Source organism: Oncorhynchus clarkii, chromosome 10, assembly GCF_045791955.1.
Source record: "Oncorhynchus clarkii lewisi isolate Uvic-CL-2024 chromosome 10, UVic_Ocla_1.0, whole genome shotgun sequence".
NCBI lineage: Eukaryota > Metazoa > Chordata > Actinopteri > Salmoniformes > Salmonidae > Oncorhynchus > Oncorhynchus clarkii.
In genome coordinates, this window is record NC_092156.1 from 3,407,575 (window position 1) to 3,424,139 (window position 16,565).

Below are 16,565 nucleotides of genomic sequence, written 5' to 3' on the forward strand. Positions count from 1 at the left end.
TATTGTGATGTTATTATGGGGTATTGTGATGTTATTATGGGGTATTGTGATGTCATTATGGGGTGTTGTGATGTCATTATGGGGTGTTGTGATGTCATTATGGGGTATTGTGATGTCAGTATGGAGTATTGTGATGTTATTATGGGGTATTGTGATGTTATTATGGGGTATTGTGATGTTATTATGGGGTATTGTGATGTTATTATGGGGTATTGTGATGTCATTATGGGGCATTGTGATGTTATTATGGGGTATTGTGATGTTATTATGGGGGTATTGTGATGTTATTATGGGGTATTGTTATGTTATTATGGGGTATTGTGATGTCATTATGGGGTATTGTGATGTTATTATGGGGTATTGTGATGTTATTATGGGGTATTGTGATGTTATTATGGGGTATTGTGATGTTATTATGGGGTATTGTGATGTTATTATGGGGTATTGTGATGTCAGTATGGGGTATTGTGATGTTATTATGGGGTATTGTGATGTTATTATGGGGTATTGTGATGTTATTATGGGGGGTATTGTGATGTTATTATGGGGTGTTGTGATGTCATTATGGGGTATTGTGATGTCATTATGGGGTATTGTGATGTCATTATGGGGTATTGTGATGTCATTATAGGGTATTGTGATGTCATTATGGGGTATTGTGATGTTATTATGGGGTGTTGTGATGTTATTATGGGGTAGTGTGATGTTATTATGGGGTAGTGTGATGTTATTATGGGGTAGTGTGATGTTATTATGGGGTAGTGTGATGTCATTATGGGGTATTGTGATGTTATTATGGGGTAGTGTGATGTTATTATGGGGTAGTGTGATGTTATTATGGGGTAGTGTGATGTCATTATGGGGTGTATTGTGTGTAGATGGATGAAGGAAAACAACTATTTAATCCATTTTAGAATAAGGTTGTAACGTAACAAAATGTGGAAAAAGTGAAGGTTTGCATTGTGCCAAAAACTCAGCTAATTTCCACCTTTCCAAATAGTCATTTCTTAAGATTTTGTGAGCATCTTTGTCCGTGACATGACCTCTCAACTCTTCCTGTACTGATGCATTAGTCAATTCCCCAGTATTCCTGTGGCCCCTCCCACTGATGCATTAGTCAATTCCCCAGTATTCCTGTGGGCCCTCCCACTTATGCATTACTCAATTCCCCAGTATTCCTGTGGGCCCTCCCACTGATGCATTAATCAATTCCCCAGTATTCCTGTGGGCCCTCCCACTGATGCATTAGTCAATTCCCCAGTATTCCTGTGGGCCCTCCCACTGATGCATTAGTCAATTCCCCAGTATTCCTGTGGGCCCTCCCACTGATGCATTAGTCAATTCCCCAGTATTCCTGTGGGTCCTCCCACTGATGCATTAGTCAATTCCCCAGTATTCCTGTGGCCCCTCCCACTGATGCATTAATCAATTCCCCAGTATTCCTGTGGCCCCTCCCACTGACGCATTAATCACACCATCCCCAACTGTAAAAAATTGTTATTTCTTACAGCTATGATGAAATTGACTCTCTTCACAACCCTTCCTTCACAAGCTATTAAAAGGTTTATGGGAACAGTGATGAGTTTATTGATGACACATGGGAAGATATTCTGGAACCGTGTCCACTCCTCTTCTATTTGCGCCAAACATGGTTTGATGCTACGCAAAATCCTAAACCGCTCTCACTGAACTAAACTCAGGATCTCTCTAATAATCTGATGTCCACCCTGTTTGCTTCATTAACAACTACGTTTTGGTTCTGCTCTTCTCTACATAACTATTGGTCCTGCTTTTCTCTACATAACTATTGGTCCTGCTCTCCTCTACATAACTATTGGTTCTGCTCTTCTCTACATAACTATTGGTCCTGCTCTTCTCTACATAACTATTGGTCCTGCTCTTCTCTACATAACTATTGGTCCTGCTCTCCTCTACATAACTATTGGTCCTGCTCTCCTCTACATAACTATTGGTCCTGCTCTCCTCTACATAACTATTGGTCCTGCTCTCCTCGACATAACTATTGGTCCTGCTCTCCTCTACATAACTATTGGTCCTGCTCTCCTCTACATAACTATTGGTCCTGCTCTTCTCTACATAACTATTGGTCCTGCTCTTCTCTACATAACTATTGGTCCTGCTCTTCTCTACATAACTATTGGTCCTGCTCTTCTCTACATAACTATTGGTCCTGCTCTTCTCTACATAACTATTGGTCCTGCTCTTCTCTACATAACTATTGGTCCTGCTCTTCTCTACATAACTATTGGTCCTGCTCTTCTCTGCATAACTATTGGTCCTGCTCTTCTCTACATAACTATTGGTCCTGCTCTTCTCTACATAACTATTGGTCCTGCTCTTCTCTACATAACTATTGGTCCTGCTCTTCTCTACATAACTATTGGTCCTGCTCTTCTCTACATAACTATTGGTCCTGCTCTTCTCTACATAACTATTGGTCCTGCTCTTCTCTACATAACTATTGGTCCTGCTCTTCTCTACATAACTATTGGTCCTGCTCTTCTCTACATAACTATTGGTCCTGCTCTTCTCTACATAACTATTGGTCCTGCTCTTCTCTACATAACTATTGGTCCTGCTCTTCTCTACATAACTATTGGTCCTGCTCTTCTCTACATAACTATTGGTCCTGCTCTTCTCTGCATAACTATTGGTCCTGCTCTCCTCTACATAACTATTGGTCTCTAATACCATATCTAAAGTATTTTTTTTACCACCTCAGGCTCATCTGAGGAGTTTACACAAACACCATCTAAGTTCAGACATTTAAAAACCTTTCTATTCCTCGTTCATTTCCACCCCCGTCTCCCTCTCTCCCGTCTCTCTCACCCTCGTGTCTCTCTCTCTCTCTCACACACACACACACACACACACACACACACACACACACACACACACACACACACACACACACACAGCTTGCTCCCACATCCTTAGCCCCCTCACACACACTGCCACCATCCAGGGTGATTAGAAATATATTTAACGAGGTATCTCTTAACGAGGTATCTCTTAACGAGGTGTCTCTTAACAATTTATCTCTTAACGAGGTATCTCTTAACGAGGTGTCCCTAACAAAGTGGTAGTCGAACACACTGGACTGACACTATACCCACTAGTGCAACAGCTAATTCAGAACTGACATTAGCCAGCTCAAGAGCTGAATCCATCCTCTCTCTCTTTCCCCGCTCCTCTCTCTCTCTTCCACCTCCTCTCTCCTGCTCTCTCTTCCACCTCCTCTGTCTTTCCCCTCTCCCCCCCCACTGCATCTCTCTTTTCAGCTGTTCTCTCTTTCTTCTATATTATCTCTCATGTCTCTTCTTCTACCCCTGTAATTTTACACACATTTATTTTATTCCTTGACTCTCTTCACAAAAAATCTCTCTTCCAGTTGCTGTGTGGAATCAGCTACCCCTGGAGAAAGATTATAGGATCTGGGCAGAACTATACGGGCTGTGTGTATCCAGACGGTACTGTAGATCAGGACACTCTCTCTCTCTCTCTCTCTCTCCCTACCTTAGCGGGTGTGTGTATCCAGATGGCAGCGTTGAAGAGGACGTGGTCACACAGCTGTTTGAGGAGTGGCGCTCCGTGGGTTAACCCGTCCAGGTACTTAGCAAAGGACAAGAACTGTTCCAGCACAGCTCTGGTGATGTGGACCCTGGACGACTGGAGAGATAGAGAGAGTCAACCTGTCAATCAATCATTCAAACCATAAGGACTGATCTAACACCGCTCTGGTGATGTGGACCCTGGACGACTGGAGAGAGAAGAGGGAGAGAATCAATCAAATCAGTAACTCAATCAGTCGTATTGTGAGCGAACGTGTACCTTCTCCAGCAGGTACCCGATCACCAGGAATCCTTTGCCCCCCAGCATCTGTTCCTGCATGGCCACGGAGCTCTTCAACAGCTCAACTAGGAACGCCAGGAGGGTGGCACTGCAACACAGGAACACACACACACAATTTAACACAGAAACACACACACACACACAATTTAACATAGAGAACACACACACACACACAATTTAACACAGAAACACACACACACACACACACACACAATTTAACATAGATAACACACACACACACAATTTAACATAGAGAACACACACACACACACACACAATTTAACACAGAAACACACACACACACACACACACACACAATTTAACATAGATAACACACACACACACAATTTAACACAGAAACACACACACACACACACACACACACACAATTTAACATAGAGAACACACACACACACACAATTTAACACAGAAACACACACACACAATTTAACATAGATAACACACACACACACAATTTAACATAGAGAACACACACACACACACACACACAAACAATTTAACATAGAGAACACACACACACACACACATTATCTGTAAATACATACAGTTTGATAGCAAATATGTATTAAGTAAATCTGAAGAACCAATCATGAATCACCAATCATGAATCCCCAATCATGAAGAACCAATCATGAAGCACCAATATGTGGCAGAAAGCCTAGAGGTAAAGAGTGTTGAGCCGCTTACAGAAAGGTTGCTGGTTTGAATCCCTGAGCCGACTAGGTGAAAAATCTGTCTACGTGGCCTCGTTCAAGCCACTTTACCCTAAATGCTCCTGTAAACGGATAAGAGTGTCTGCAATCAATCCCTGATATACCGTAGGCTGAGAATGTAGTCATAGTAACTAGCTCTTCTCTGGTAGTTGAATTACAGAATTATAGTAGGGAGAAGCAGTATATAGTTCTAGTAGTATAATACCAGTATATAGTTCTAGTAGTATAATACCAGTATATAGTTCTAGTAGTATAATAACAGTATATAGTTATAGTAGTACTGTAACAGTATATAGTTCTAGTAGTATAATAACAGTATATAGTTCTAGTAGTATAATAACAGTATATAGTTATAGTAGTACTGTAACAGTATATAGTTATAGTAGTATAATAACAGTATATAGTTCTAGTAGTATAATAACAGTATATAGTTATAGTAGTACTGTAACAGTATATAGTTATAGTAGTATAATAACAGTATATAGTTCTAGTAGTTGTCATGTCTGTCCTGTTCGGGTCAGGTTACCGTGAACAACACTCCTACAGAGACATCTCTCACACCCACCAGAGGGGGAGGGACAGAGAGGTATGGAGTCGGGGGGGTTTATGACACCTCACACCCATTGCAAATCTTAAGGCAGCAGCCAAAATCCCTTTGTCCTCTCACTGTGGAGGAATGAAATGTATGATGTGCCGATGGAGAACCTACCTCAGAACAGTAACATGCAATACATGGACTTTGGGACAATAGGTTTCGTCAGCCAAAATGGTAGTAATGAGGATAGATGGAATATGTAAAGGAAAGATGTTGTTGTTGTTGTTGTTGTTGTTGTTGTTATTAAAAAGTTAGATGACAACATTATAAGGAAAACAGTGTAACTATGTGCTTGCTGTTTGCATATTGTACGTTGTGTGGAAAATGTCCAGATCAAAGAGAATGTTTTCTCTCTCTCTCTTGAAATCCCTATTTAGCGTAACACGTGTCATATTGTGTTGGTCTGCTAGGGACCTGTTGTCATCGTACTAAGTTCTAATCAATGGCCCAGACTGTGTGTTTGTGTATCTTATATTATCATTTTAGCTTGTTAGTAAATAAATAATCAACTAGATTGGTGCGGTACGGAATGATTTAGTGGGACTCAACTAGATTGGTGCGGTACGGAATGATTTAGTGAGACTCAACTAGATTGGTGCGGTACGGAATGATTTAGTGAGACTCAACTAGATCGGTGCGGTACGGAATGATTTAGTGGGACTCAACTAGATCGGTGCGGTACAGAATGATTTAGTGAGACTCAACTAGATCGGTGCGGTACGGAATGATTTAGTGAGACTCAACTAGATCGGTGCGGTACGGAATTGATTTAGTGAGACTCAACTAGATCGGTGCGGTACGGATTGATTTAGTGAGACTCAACTAGATCGGTGCGGTACGGAATGATTTAGTGGGACTCAACTAGATCGGTGCGGTACAGAATGATTTAGTGAGACTCAACTAGATCGGTGCGGTACGGAATGATTTAGTGAGACTCAACTAGATCGGTGCGGTACGGAATGATTTAGTGAGACTCAACTAGATCGGTGCGGTACAGAATGATTTAGTGAGACTCAACTAGATCGGTGCGGTACGGAATGATTTAGTGAGACTCAACTAGATCGGTGCGGTACGGATTGATTTAGTGAGACTCAACTAGATCGGTGCGGTACAGAATGATTTAGTGAGACTCAACTAGATCGGTGCGGTACGGAATGATTTAGTGAGACTCAACTAGATCGGTGCGGTACAGAATGATTTAGTGAGACTCAACTAGATCGGTGCGGTACAGAATGATTTAGTGAGACTCAACTAGATCGGTGCGGTACGGAATGATTTAGTGAGACTCGGGTTTGTGCATATTTCCAGATTATGAGACGTTCAGAATGAGACTGTAGAGGAAATTAATTAATTACCTGATTAATTTAATCACATAATTATAAACAGTAAATCATTTGATGAACAGCAGTCGTCACATTAATCAATCCAACGTTACAACATAGTACTGTAACAGTATACAGTAGTGTAGCTCTAGATAGAGTAGTGCATTGCTGAGACATTAAATATGTAGAGGATTTAGCCCCTCATCTTTATACAGACTTACTAATGGCACCTTGGGGGGCTAGGACTCTGGGACACGCAGAGAGAGAGAGACACACATACATGGATAGATAAAGAGAGAGATCGAGAATGTGGGATCTTTCTCTCTTTTGTTCCACGTCCACCCCTCATACTCACCACACGGTGGTGTCCACAGACCTCCCTCCCTCCTACTCACCACACGGTGGTCTCCCTCCCTCCCTCCTACTCACCACACGGTGGTCTCCCTCCCTCCCTCCCTCATACTCACCACACAGTGGTGTCCCTCCCTCCCTCCCCCCCCCTACTCACCACACGGTGGTCTCCCTCTCTCCCTCCCTCCCTCCCTCCCTCCCACTCACCACACGGTGGTGTCCACAGACCTCCCTCCCTCCCTCCTACTCACCACACGGTGGTGTCCACAGACCTCCCTCCCTCCCTCCTACTCACCACACGGTGGTCTCCCTCCCTCCCTCCCTCCCACTCTCCCTCCCTCCCTCCTACTCACCACACGCTGGTGTCCACAGACCTCCCTCCCTCCCTCCTACTCACCACACGCTGGTGTCCACAGACCTCCCTCCCTCCCTCTTACTCACCACACGGTGGTCTCCCTCCCTCCCTCCCTCCTACTCACCACACGCTGGTGTCCACAGACCTCCCTCCCTCCCTCCTACTCACCACACAGGTGGTGTCCACAGACCTCCCTCCCTCCATCCTACTCACCACACGCTGGTGTCCACAGACCTCCCTCCCTCCCTCATACTCACCACAGGGTGGGGTCCACAGACCTCCCTCCCTCCCTCATACTCACCACAGGGTGGGGTCCACAGACCTCTCTCTCTCTCTCCCTCCCTCCCTCCTACTCACCACACGCTGGTGTCCACAGACCTCCCTCCCTCCCTCCTACTCACCACACGGTGGTCTCCCTCCCTCCCTCATACTCACCACACGGTGGTGTCCACAGACCTCCCTCCCTCCCTCCCTCCTACTCACCACACGGTGGTGTCCACAGACCTCCCTCCCTCCCTCCCTCCCTCCTACTCACCACACAGTGGTGTCCACAGACCTCCCTCCCTCCCTTCCTCCCTCCTACTCACCACACGGTGGTGTCCACAGACCTCCCTCCCTCCCTCCTACTCACCACACGGTGGTGTCCACAGACCTCCCTCCCTCCCTCCTACTCACCACACGGTGGTGTCCACAGAGCTGTCGTTGAGTTGTGTGTAGTCCAGTTGTGAGAAGAGAGGGAAGAGGACCTGTATTCCTCCTATAGAATGGATGGCACTGTGGATGGAATGAGTCACTATGGCCTTCACATCCTACATGAGAGAACACACTGTTAGGACACACGCACACCTTGTAAAATGGGTCAATATGACCTTCACATCCTACATGAGATAACACACTGTTAGGACACACACACACACACACACCCTGTAAAATGGGTCAATATGACCTTCACATCCTACATGAGATAACACACTGTTAGGACACACACTGTAACGGCCGTTGTTGGTGGAAGAAGAGGAGGACCAATGTGCAGTGTGGTAAGTGTCCATATTGATCATTTATTATCATGAACACAAAACGGAATAACGAAACAGTCCTGAACGGTGAATACAAACAGAAAATAATCAACCCACAACTCAAAGGGTGAAACCAGGCTGCCTATGTATGGTTCCCAATCAGGGACAACGAATGACAGCTGCCTCTGATTGAGAACCATACCAGGCCAAACACAGAAATCCCAAATTATAGAAAAAATAACATAGACTGCCCACCCCAACTCACGCCCTGAACATACTAAAAGAAAGACATAACAAAAGAACCAAGGTCAGAACGTGACACACACACTCCACCCACCCTCCCTCCCTCACCCTCACCCACCCCCCTTCCCTCAACCCCCCCCCCCCCCCCCCCCCCCCCCCCCCCCACTGACCTGCAGCATGAGTGCGTGTGGGGAGTGAACGAAGTTGGATGCGTTCTCTCTGGGCGATGACTCCAGACAGAGCTGTGCGTCAGTGGCCTTGGCGTTGTAGGTGAAAGAGATGGAGCTGGCTAGCTTCCCATCATACAGGACCTGCAGTACATTACATGACACATTCAGTCACTTAGTAAACTCTCTTATCCAGAGGGACTTACAGTCAGCGCATTCATCTTAACGGGATACAGCAAGATTACGGCAATCTAGACATTTTTATACCTACCCAGAGTCAGACACTATTTCTATGCTAGCATACCCATAGACTACTAGTCATTGAGCTAACGCTAGTTAGCATTGGGTCAGTTTGCATTGGTTCAGTTAGCATTGGTTCAGTTAGCATTGGTTCAGTTAGCATTGGTTCAGTTAGCATTGGTCCCTCCCACCGCCAAAATGATATCAACGAGTTCATCTGACTCTGGGGAAGTAGAAAAGATCGGTTTCCCTTCAATTGTAGAGAACCACATAGTCACAGTCGTAGTCTGTCCAACTTTTCCTCAATAACCTGCCTACCTGCTTATGGTGCTCTGCCAAGTGGATATCACTCTCCGACTTAAATTTAAAGGTGCTCTACAGGGGGAGATAGAGGAGGAGGGGAGATAAGGGGATATAGAGGAGGAGGGGGAGATAAGGGGAGATAGAGGAGGAAGGGGGAGATAAGGGGATATAGGGGAGATAGAGGAGGAGGGGGGAGATAAGGGGAGATAGAGGAGGAGGGGGGAGATAAGGGGAGATAGAGGAGGAGGGGGGAGATAAGGGGATATAGGGGAGATGGAGAAGAAGGGGGGGATAGGGGGAGATAGAGGAGGGGAGAGAGAGGAGGGGAGATAAAGGAGGAGGGAGAGATAGAGGAGGAGGGGGAGATAAGGGGATATAGGGGAGAGGGGGAGAAAAGGGGAGATAGGGGAGGAGGGGGAGATAGGGAGAGATAGAGGAGGGGGAGATAGAGGAGGAGGGGGAGATAAGGGGAGATAGGGGAAGAGGGGGGAGATAAGTGGATATAGAGGAGGAGGGGGGAGATAGGGGAGGAGGGGGAGATAGAGGAGGAGGAGGGGGGAGATAAGGGGAGATAGAGGAGGAGGGGGGATATAAGGGGATTATAGAGGAGGAGGGGGAGATAGAGGAGGAGGGGGGAGATAAGGGGATATAGGGGAGATAGAGGAGGAGGGGGGAGATAAGGGGATATAGGGGAGATGGAGAAGAAGGGGGGGATAGGGGGAGATAGAGGAGGGGAGAGAGAGGAGGGGAGATAAAGGAAGAGGGAGAGATAGAGGAGGAGGGGGAGATAAGGGGATATAGGGGAGAGGGGGAGAAAAGGGGAGATAGGGGAGGAGGGGGAGATAGGGAGAGATAGAGGAGGAGGGAGGAGGGGGAGATAGAGGAGGAGGGGGAGATAAGGGGAGATAGGGGAAGAGGGGGGAGATAAGGGGATATAGAGGAGGAGGGGGAGATAGGGGAGGAGGGGGAGATAGAGGAGGAGGAGGGGGGAGATAAGGGGAGATAGAGGAGGAGGGGGGATATAAGGGGATTATAGAGGAGGAGGGGGGAGATAGGGGAGTAGGGGGGAGATAAGGGGAGATAGAGGGGGGAGATAAGGGGGAGGTAGATGGGGGAGATAAGAGGATATAAAGGAGGAGGGGGAGATAAGGGGATATAGAGGAGGAGGCAGAGATAAGGGGAGGAGGGCGGGATAAGGGGATATAGAAGAGGAGGGGGGAGATAAGGGGATATAGAGGAGGAGGAGGGGGGCAATAAGGGGATATAGAGGAGGAGGGGGGAGATAAGGGGATATAGAAGAGGAGAGGGGAGATAAGGGGATATAGAGGAGGAGGGGGGAGATAAGGGGATATAGGGGAGGAGGGGGGAGATACGGGGATATAGAAAGGAGGGGGAGATAAGGGGATATAGAGGAGGAGGGGGGAGATAAGGGGAGGAGGGGGAGGATAAGGGGATATAGAGGAGGAGGGGGAGATAAGGGGAGATAGAGGAGGAGGGGGGAGATAAGGGGAGGAGGGGGAGTATAAGGGGATATAGAGGAGGAGGGGGAGATAAGGGGATATAGAGGAGGAGGGGGGATATAAGGGGATATAGAGGAGGGGGGAGATAAGGGGATATAGAGGAGGAGGGGGGAGATAAGGGGATATAGAGGAGGGGGGGAGATAAGGGGATATAGAGAGGAGGGGGAGATAAGGGGATATAGAGAGGAGGGGGAGATAAGGGGATATAGAGGAGGAGGGGGAGATAGAGGAGGAGGGGGAGATAAGGGGATATAGAGGAGGAGGGGGAGATAGAGGAGGAGGGGGAGATAGAGGAGGAGGGGGAGATAAGGGGATATAGAGGAGGAGGGGGAGGATAAGGGGATATAGAGGAGGAGGGGGAGATAGAGGAAGAGGGGGGAGATAAGGGGATATAGAGGAGGAGGGGGAGGATAAGGGGATATAGAGGAGGAGGGGGAGGATAAGGGGATATAGAGGAAGAGGGGGGAGATAAGGGGATATAGAGGAGGAGGGGGAGGATAAGGGGATATAGAGGAGGAGGGGGAGGATAAGGGGATATAGAGGAGGAGGGGGAGGATAAGGGGATATAGAGGAGGAGGGGGAGGATAAGGGATATAGAGGAGGAGGGGGATGATAACGGGATATAGAGGAGGAGGGGGAGGATAACGGGATATAGAGGAGGAGGGGGAGGATAAGGGGATATAGAGGAGGAGGGGGAGGATAAGGGGATATAGAGGAGGAGGGGGAGGATAAGGGGATATAGAGGAGGAGGGGGAGGATAAGGGGATATAGAGGAGGAGGGGGGAGATAAGGGGAGATAGAGGAGGAGGGGAAGGATAAGGGGATATAGAGGAGGAGGGGGAGGATAAGGGGTTATAGAGGAGGAGGGGGGAGATAAGGGGAGATAGAGGAGGAGGGGGAGGATAAGGGGAGATAGAGGAGGAGGGGGAGGATAAGGGGAGATAGAGGAGGAGGGGGAGATAGAGGAGGAGGGGGAGGATAAGGGGAGATAGAGGAGGAGGGGGAGATAGAGGAGGAGGGGGTGAGGGGGAGGATAAGGGGATATAGAGGAGGAGGGGGAGGATAAGGGGATATAGAGGAGGAGGGGGGAGATAAGGGGAGATAGAGGAGGAGGGGGAGGATAAGGGGATATAGAGGAGGAGGGGGAGGATAAGGGGATATAGAGGAGGAGGGGGGAGATAAGGGGAGATAGAGGAGGAGGGGGAGGATAAGGGGAGATAGAGGAGGAGGGGGATATAGAGGAGGAGGGGGAGGATAAGGGGATATAGAGGAGGAGGGGGGAGATAAGGGGAGATAGAGGAGGAGGGGGAGGATAAGGGGAAATAGAGGAGGAGGGGGAGGATAAGGTGATATAGAGGAGGAGGGGGGAGATAAGGGGAGATAGAGGAGGAGGGGGAGGATAAGGGGAGATAGAGGAGGAGGGGGAGATAGAGGAGGAGGGGGTGAGGGGGAAAGGTAGGGAACACAATATATTAATTCATGAAAGAAAAGAAGGCATAGATAGAGAGGAATGACATAGAATGGATTGTGTTCGTGTTAGTCAAATGAACACAGCGTTCATCTCTCCCCCCTAGTTACCTACAAAGGTCAACCTGGTTACCTACTAAGGTCAACGGAGTTACCTACTAAGGTCAACCTAGTTACCTACAAAGGTCAACCTAGTTACCTACAAAGGTCAGCATAGTTGCATACTAAGGTTAACCTAGTTACTGTAACTACTAAGGTCAACCTAGTTACCTACTAAAACTACTCAAACTAGTTTTATGTTAAGGTTAGCCTAGTTATCTTTTAAGGTTAAGCTAGTTACCTATTAAGGTCGACCTAGTTACCTATTAAGGTCAATCTATTTTTCTGTTAATGTTAACATTGCTATCTACAAAGGTCAACAAATCAAGTCAAATCAAATCAAATTTTATTTGTCACATACACATGGTTAGCAGATGTTAATGTGAGTGTAGCGAAATGTTTGTGCTTCTAGTTCCGACAATGCAGTAATAACCAACAAGTAATCTAGCTAACAATTCCAAAACTACTACCTTATAGACACAAGTGTAAGGGGATAAAGAATATGTACATAAAGATATATGAATGAGTGATGGTACAGAACGGCATAGGCAAGATACAGTAGATGGTATCGAGTACAGTATGTACAAATGAGATGAGTAATGTAGGGTATGTAGACAAAGTGGCATAGTTAAAGTGGCTAGTGATACATGTATTACATAAAGATGCAGTAGATGATATAGAGTACAGTATATACGTATACATATGAGATTAATAATGTAGGGTATGTAAACATTATATTAAGTAGCATTGTTTAAAGTGGCTAGTGATATATTTTACATCAATTCCCATCAATTCCCATTATTAAAGTGGCTGGAGTTGAGTCAGTGTGTTGGCAGCAGCAACTCAATGTTAGTGGTGGCTGTTTAACAGTCTGATGGCCTTGAGATAGAAGCTGTTTTTCAGTCTCTCGGTCCCTGCTTTGATGCACCTGTACTGACCTTGCCTTCTGGATGGTAGGGGGGTGAACAGGCAATAAATGCAGCCTCAGGATATGTGGTTTCCAGTTTACATAGAGTCAAATAAAGTTTCGTTCAGAGCCATCAATGTGTCTGCTTGGGGGGAAATATATACGGCTGTGATTATAATCGAAGAGAATTCCCTTGGTAGATAATGGGGTCGACATTTGATTGTGAGGAATTCTAAATCAGGTGAACAGAGTTGCATGCTAAGGTTAACCTAGTTACCTACCAAGGATAACCTAGTTACCTACTAAGGTCAACGGAGTTACCTACTAAGGTCAACCTGATTACCTACTAAGGTCAACCTAGTTACCTACTAAGGTCAACCTAGTTACCTACTAAGGTCAACCTAGTTACCTACTAAGGTTAACCTAGCTACCTACTAAGGTCAACGTAGTTACCTACTAAGGTCAACCTAGTTACCTACTAAGATCAACCTGATTACCTACTAAGGTCAACCTAGTTACCTACTAAGATCAACATAGTTGCATACTAAGGTTAACCTAGTTACCTACTAAGATCAACCTGATTACCTACTAAGGTCAACCTAGTTACCTACTAAGATCAACATAGTTGCATACTAAGGTTAACCTAGTTACCTACCAAGGTTAACCTATTTACCTACTATGGTCAACGGAGTTACCTACTAAGGTCAACCTAGTTACCTACCAAGGTCAACCTGGTTACCTACTAAGGTCAGCCTAGTTACCTACTAAGGTCAACCTGGTTACCTAATAAGATCAACATAGTTGCATACTAAGGTTAACTTAGTTACCTACTAAGGTCAAACTAGTTTTATGTTAAGGTTAACCTAGTTACCTACTAAGATCAACCTGATTACCTACTAAGGTCAACCTAGTTACCTACTAAGATCAACATAGTTGCATACTAAGGTTAACCTAGTTACCTACCAAGGTTAGCCTAGTTACCTACCAAGGTTAACCTAGTTACCTACCAATGTTAACCTAGTTACCTACCAAGGTTAACCTAGTTACCTACTAAGGTCAACCTAGTTACCTACTAAGGTCAACCTAGTTACCTACTAAGGTCAACCTGGTTACCTAGTAAGGTCAACCTGGTTACCTAATACGGTCAACCTAGTTACCTACTAAGGTCAACCTGGTTACCTAATAAGGTCAACCTGGTTACCTAATACGGTCAACCTAGTTACCTACTAAGGTCAACCTAGTTATCTACTAAGGTCAACCTAGTTACCTACTAAGGTCAACGGAGTTACCTAATAAGGTCAACCTAGTTACCTACTAAGATCAACCTAGTTACCTACTAAGGTCAACCTAGTTACCTAATACGGTCAACCTAGTTACCTACTAAGGTCAACCTAGTTACCTAATACGGTCAACCTAGTTACCTACTAAGGTCAACCTAGTTACCTAATAAGGTCAACCTGGTTACCTAATAAGGTCAACCTAGTTACCTACTAAGGTGCTTTCATTTGTTGACTTCTGTAACCGTAAAAGCATTGGTTTCTGTTAAGGGATTTTTTTTTATCAATAATGACTAATTATGTATACATTTCAATCAGGACTGAATAATCAGACTACTATTATGTTACTGTATGAATTTTATTTTAATCCTAGTACTGAACTTATCGTCAGACTGGCTAGAATGCTTATCTACACAGGAAGACCTTGGCTCAGTCATAAATCATATTAAATTGGTAGGGAGATGATGTGGGAAGGCTTGAGATACTGCCTTTGTACCAGGGTGGGAGAAGAGATGGGACAGTTTGAAAACGAATGACGTCATTTTCAGTTTATAACCTTAGTGTTAGGGTTACCCTAACCCTGTGGTAAACTGTATCGTGTTCAGTACTCTCCAGAATAAACGCTGCAGGTTGATTTTGAGACTGGTCTCTGTCCATTTTATGCAAATTAGAGAGTCTTACAAACTCTTAGGAGTGGACAGTGTTTCATTTAATTGGGTATTAAAACATATAGGAATTTAATTCCCGTAACAGTTTCATGCATGTTAACATTAGAAGCCTCCTCCCTAAGTTTGTTTTATTCACTGCTTTAGCACACTCTGCCAACCAGAATGTCCAAGCCGTGTCTGAATCCTGGCTTAGGAAGGTCACCTAAAACCCTGAAATTTCCATCCCTAACTATAAAATATTCCGACAAGATAGAACTGCCAGAGGGGGCAGAGTTGCAAATCTACTGCAGGGATAGCCTGTCTTACTATCCAGGTCTGTGCCCAAACAACGAGCTCCTACTTTTAAAAATCGACCTTTCCAAAAATAAGTCTCTCACCGTTGCCGCTTGTTAGACCACCTTCAGCCCCGAGCTGTGCCCTGGACACCATATGTGAACTGATTGCCTCCCATCTATCTTCAGAGCACGTACTGCTAGGCAACCTAAGCTGGGACATGCTTAACACCCCGGCCATCCTACAATCTAAGCTTGATGCCCACAATCTCACACAAATTATCAAGGAACCTACCAGGTACAACCCTAAATATGTAACCATGGGCACCCTCTTAGACATCATCCTGACCAACCTGCCTTCTAAATACACCTCTGCTGTCTTCAACCAGGATCTCAGCGATCACTGCCTCATTGCCTGCAAGCGTACTGGTTCCGCGGTCAAACAACAACCCCTCAACACTGTCAAATGCTCCATAAAACACTTCAGTGAGCAGGCCTTTCTAATAAACCTGGCCTGGGTATCCTGGAAGGATATTGACCTCATCCTGTCAGTAGAGGATGCCTGGTTGCTCTTCAAAAGTGCTTTCTTCTCCATCTTAAATAAGCATGCCCCGTTCAAAAAATTTAGAACTGAGAACAGATATAGCCCTTGGTTCACCCCAGACTTAACTGCCCTTGACCAGGAAAAAACATCCTTTGGCATTCTGCATTAGCATCGAATAGTCTCCACGATATAAAACTGTTCAGGGAAGTTAGGAACCAATATACTCAGTCAGTTAGGAAGGTTAAGGTTAGCTTTTTCAAACAGAAATTTGCTTCCTGTAGCACCAATTCCAAAAGGTTTTGGGACACTGTAAAGTCCATGGAGAATAAGAGCATAGGATAGGAAACACTGTCACTACCAATAAATCCATGATAAACAAGCATTTTCCACGGCTGGCCATGCGTCGCCACCTGGCTACCCCTACCCTGGCCAACATTTCAGCACCCCCGGCAGCAAATTGCCCCCCCCCCCCACCAGATAGCTGATGTTCTGAAAGAATTTGGACCCTCTCTTTCTAAATGTATCCGCCAAGATTGTTGCAACCCCTATTACTAGCCTGTTCAACCTCTCTTTTGTATCGTCTGTGATCCCCAAAGATTGGAAAGCTGCCCC

The 16,565-nt window shown here is 45.6% G+C and overlaps 1 protein-coding gene across 1 annotated transcript in view; it reads right to left on the minus strand.

Moving 5' to 3' along the window:
• LOC139417919 (neurobeachin-like) overlaps nt 1-16,565 on the minus strand; it is a 278,963-nt gene that overhangs the window by 146,654 nt on the left and 115,744 nt on the right. The window contains exons 10-14 of the mRNA XM_071166910.1: nt 9,215-9,271; nt 8,660-8,800; nt 7,906-8,039; nt 3,853-3,961; nt 3,538-3,690 (exon numbers count right to left, since the gene is read on the minus strand). Coding sequence (XP_071023011.1) covers nt 3,538-3,690; nt 3,853-3,961; nt 7,906-8,039; nt 8,660-8,800; nt 9,215-9,271 — 594 coding nt within the window. The remainder of the gene's footprint in view (nt 1-3,537; nt 3,691-3,852; nt 3,962-7,905; nt 8,040-8,659; nt 8,801-9,214; nt 9,272-16,565) is intronic.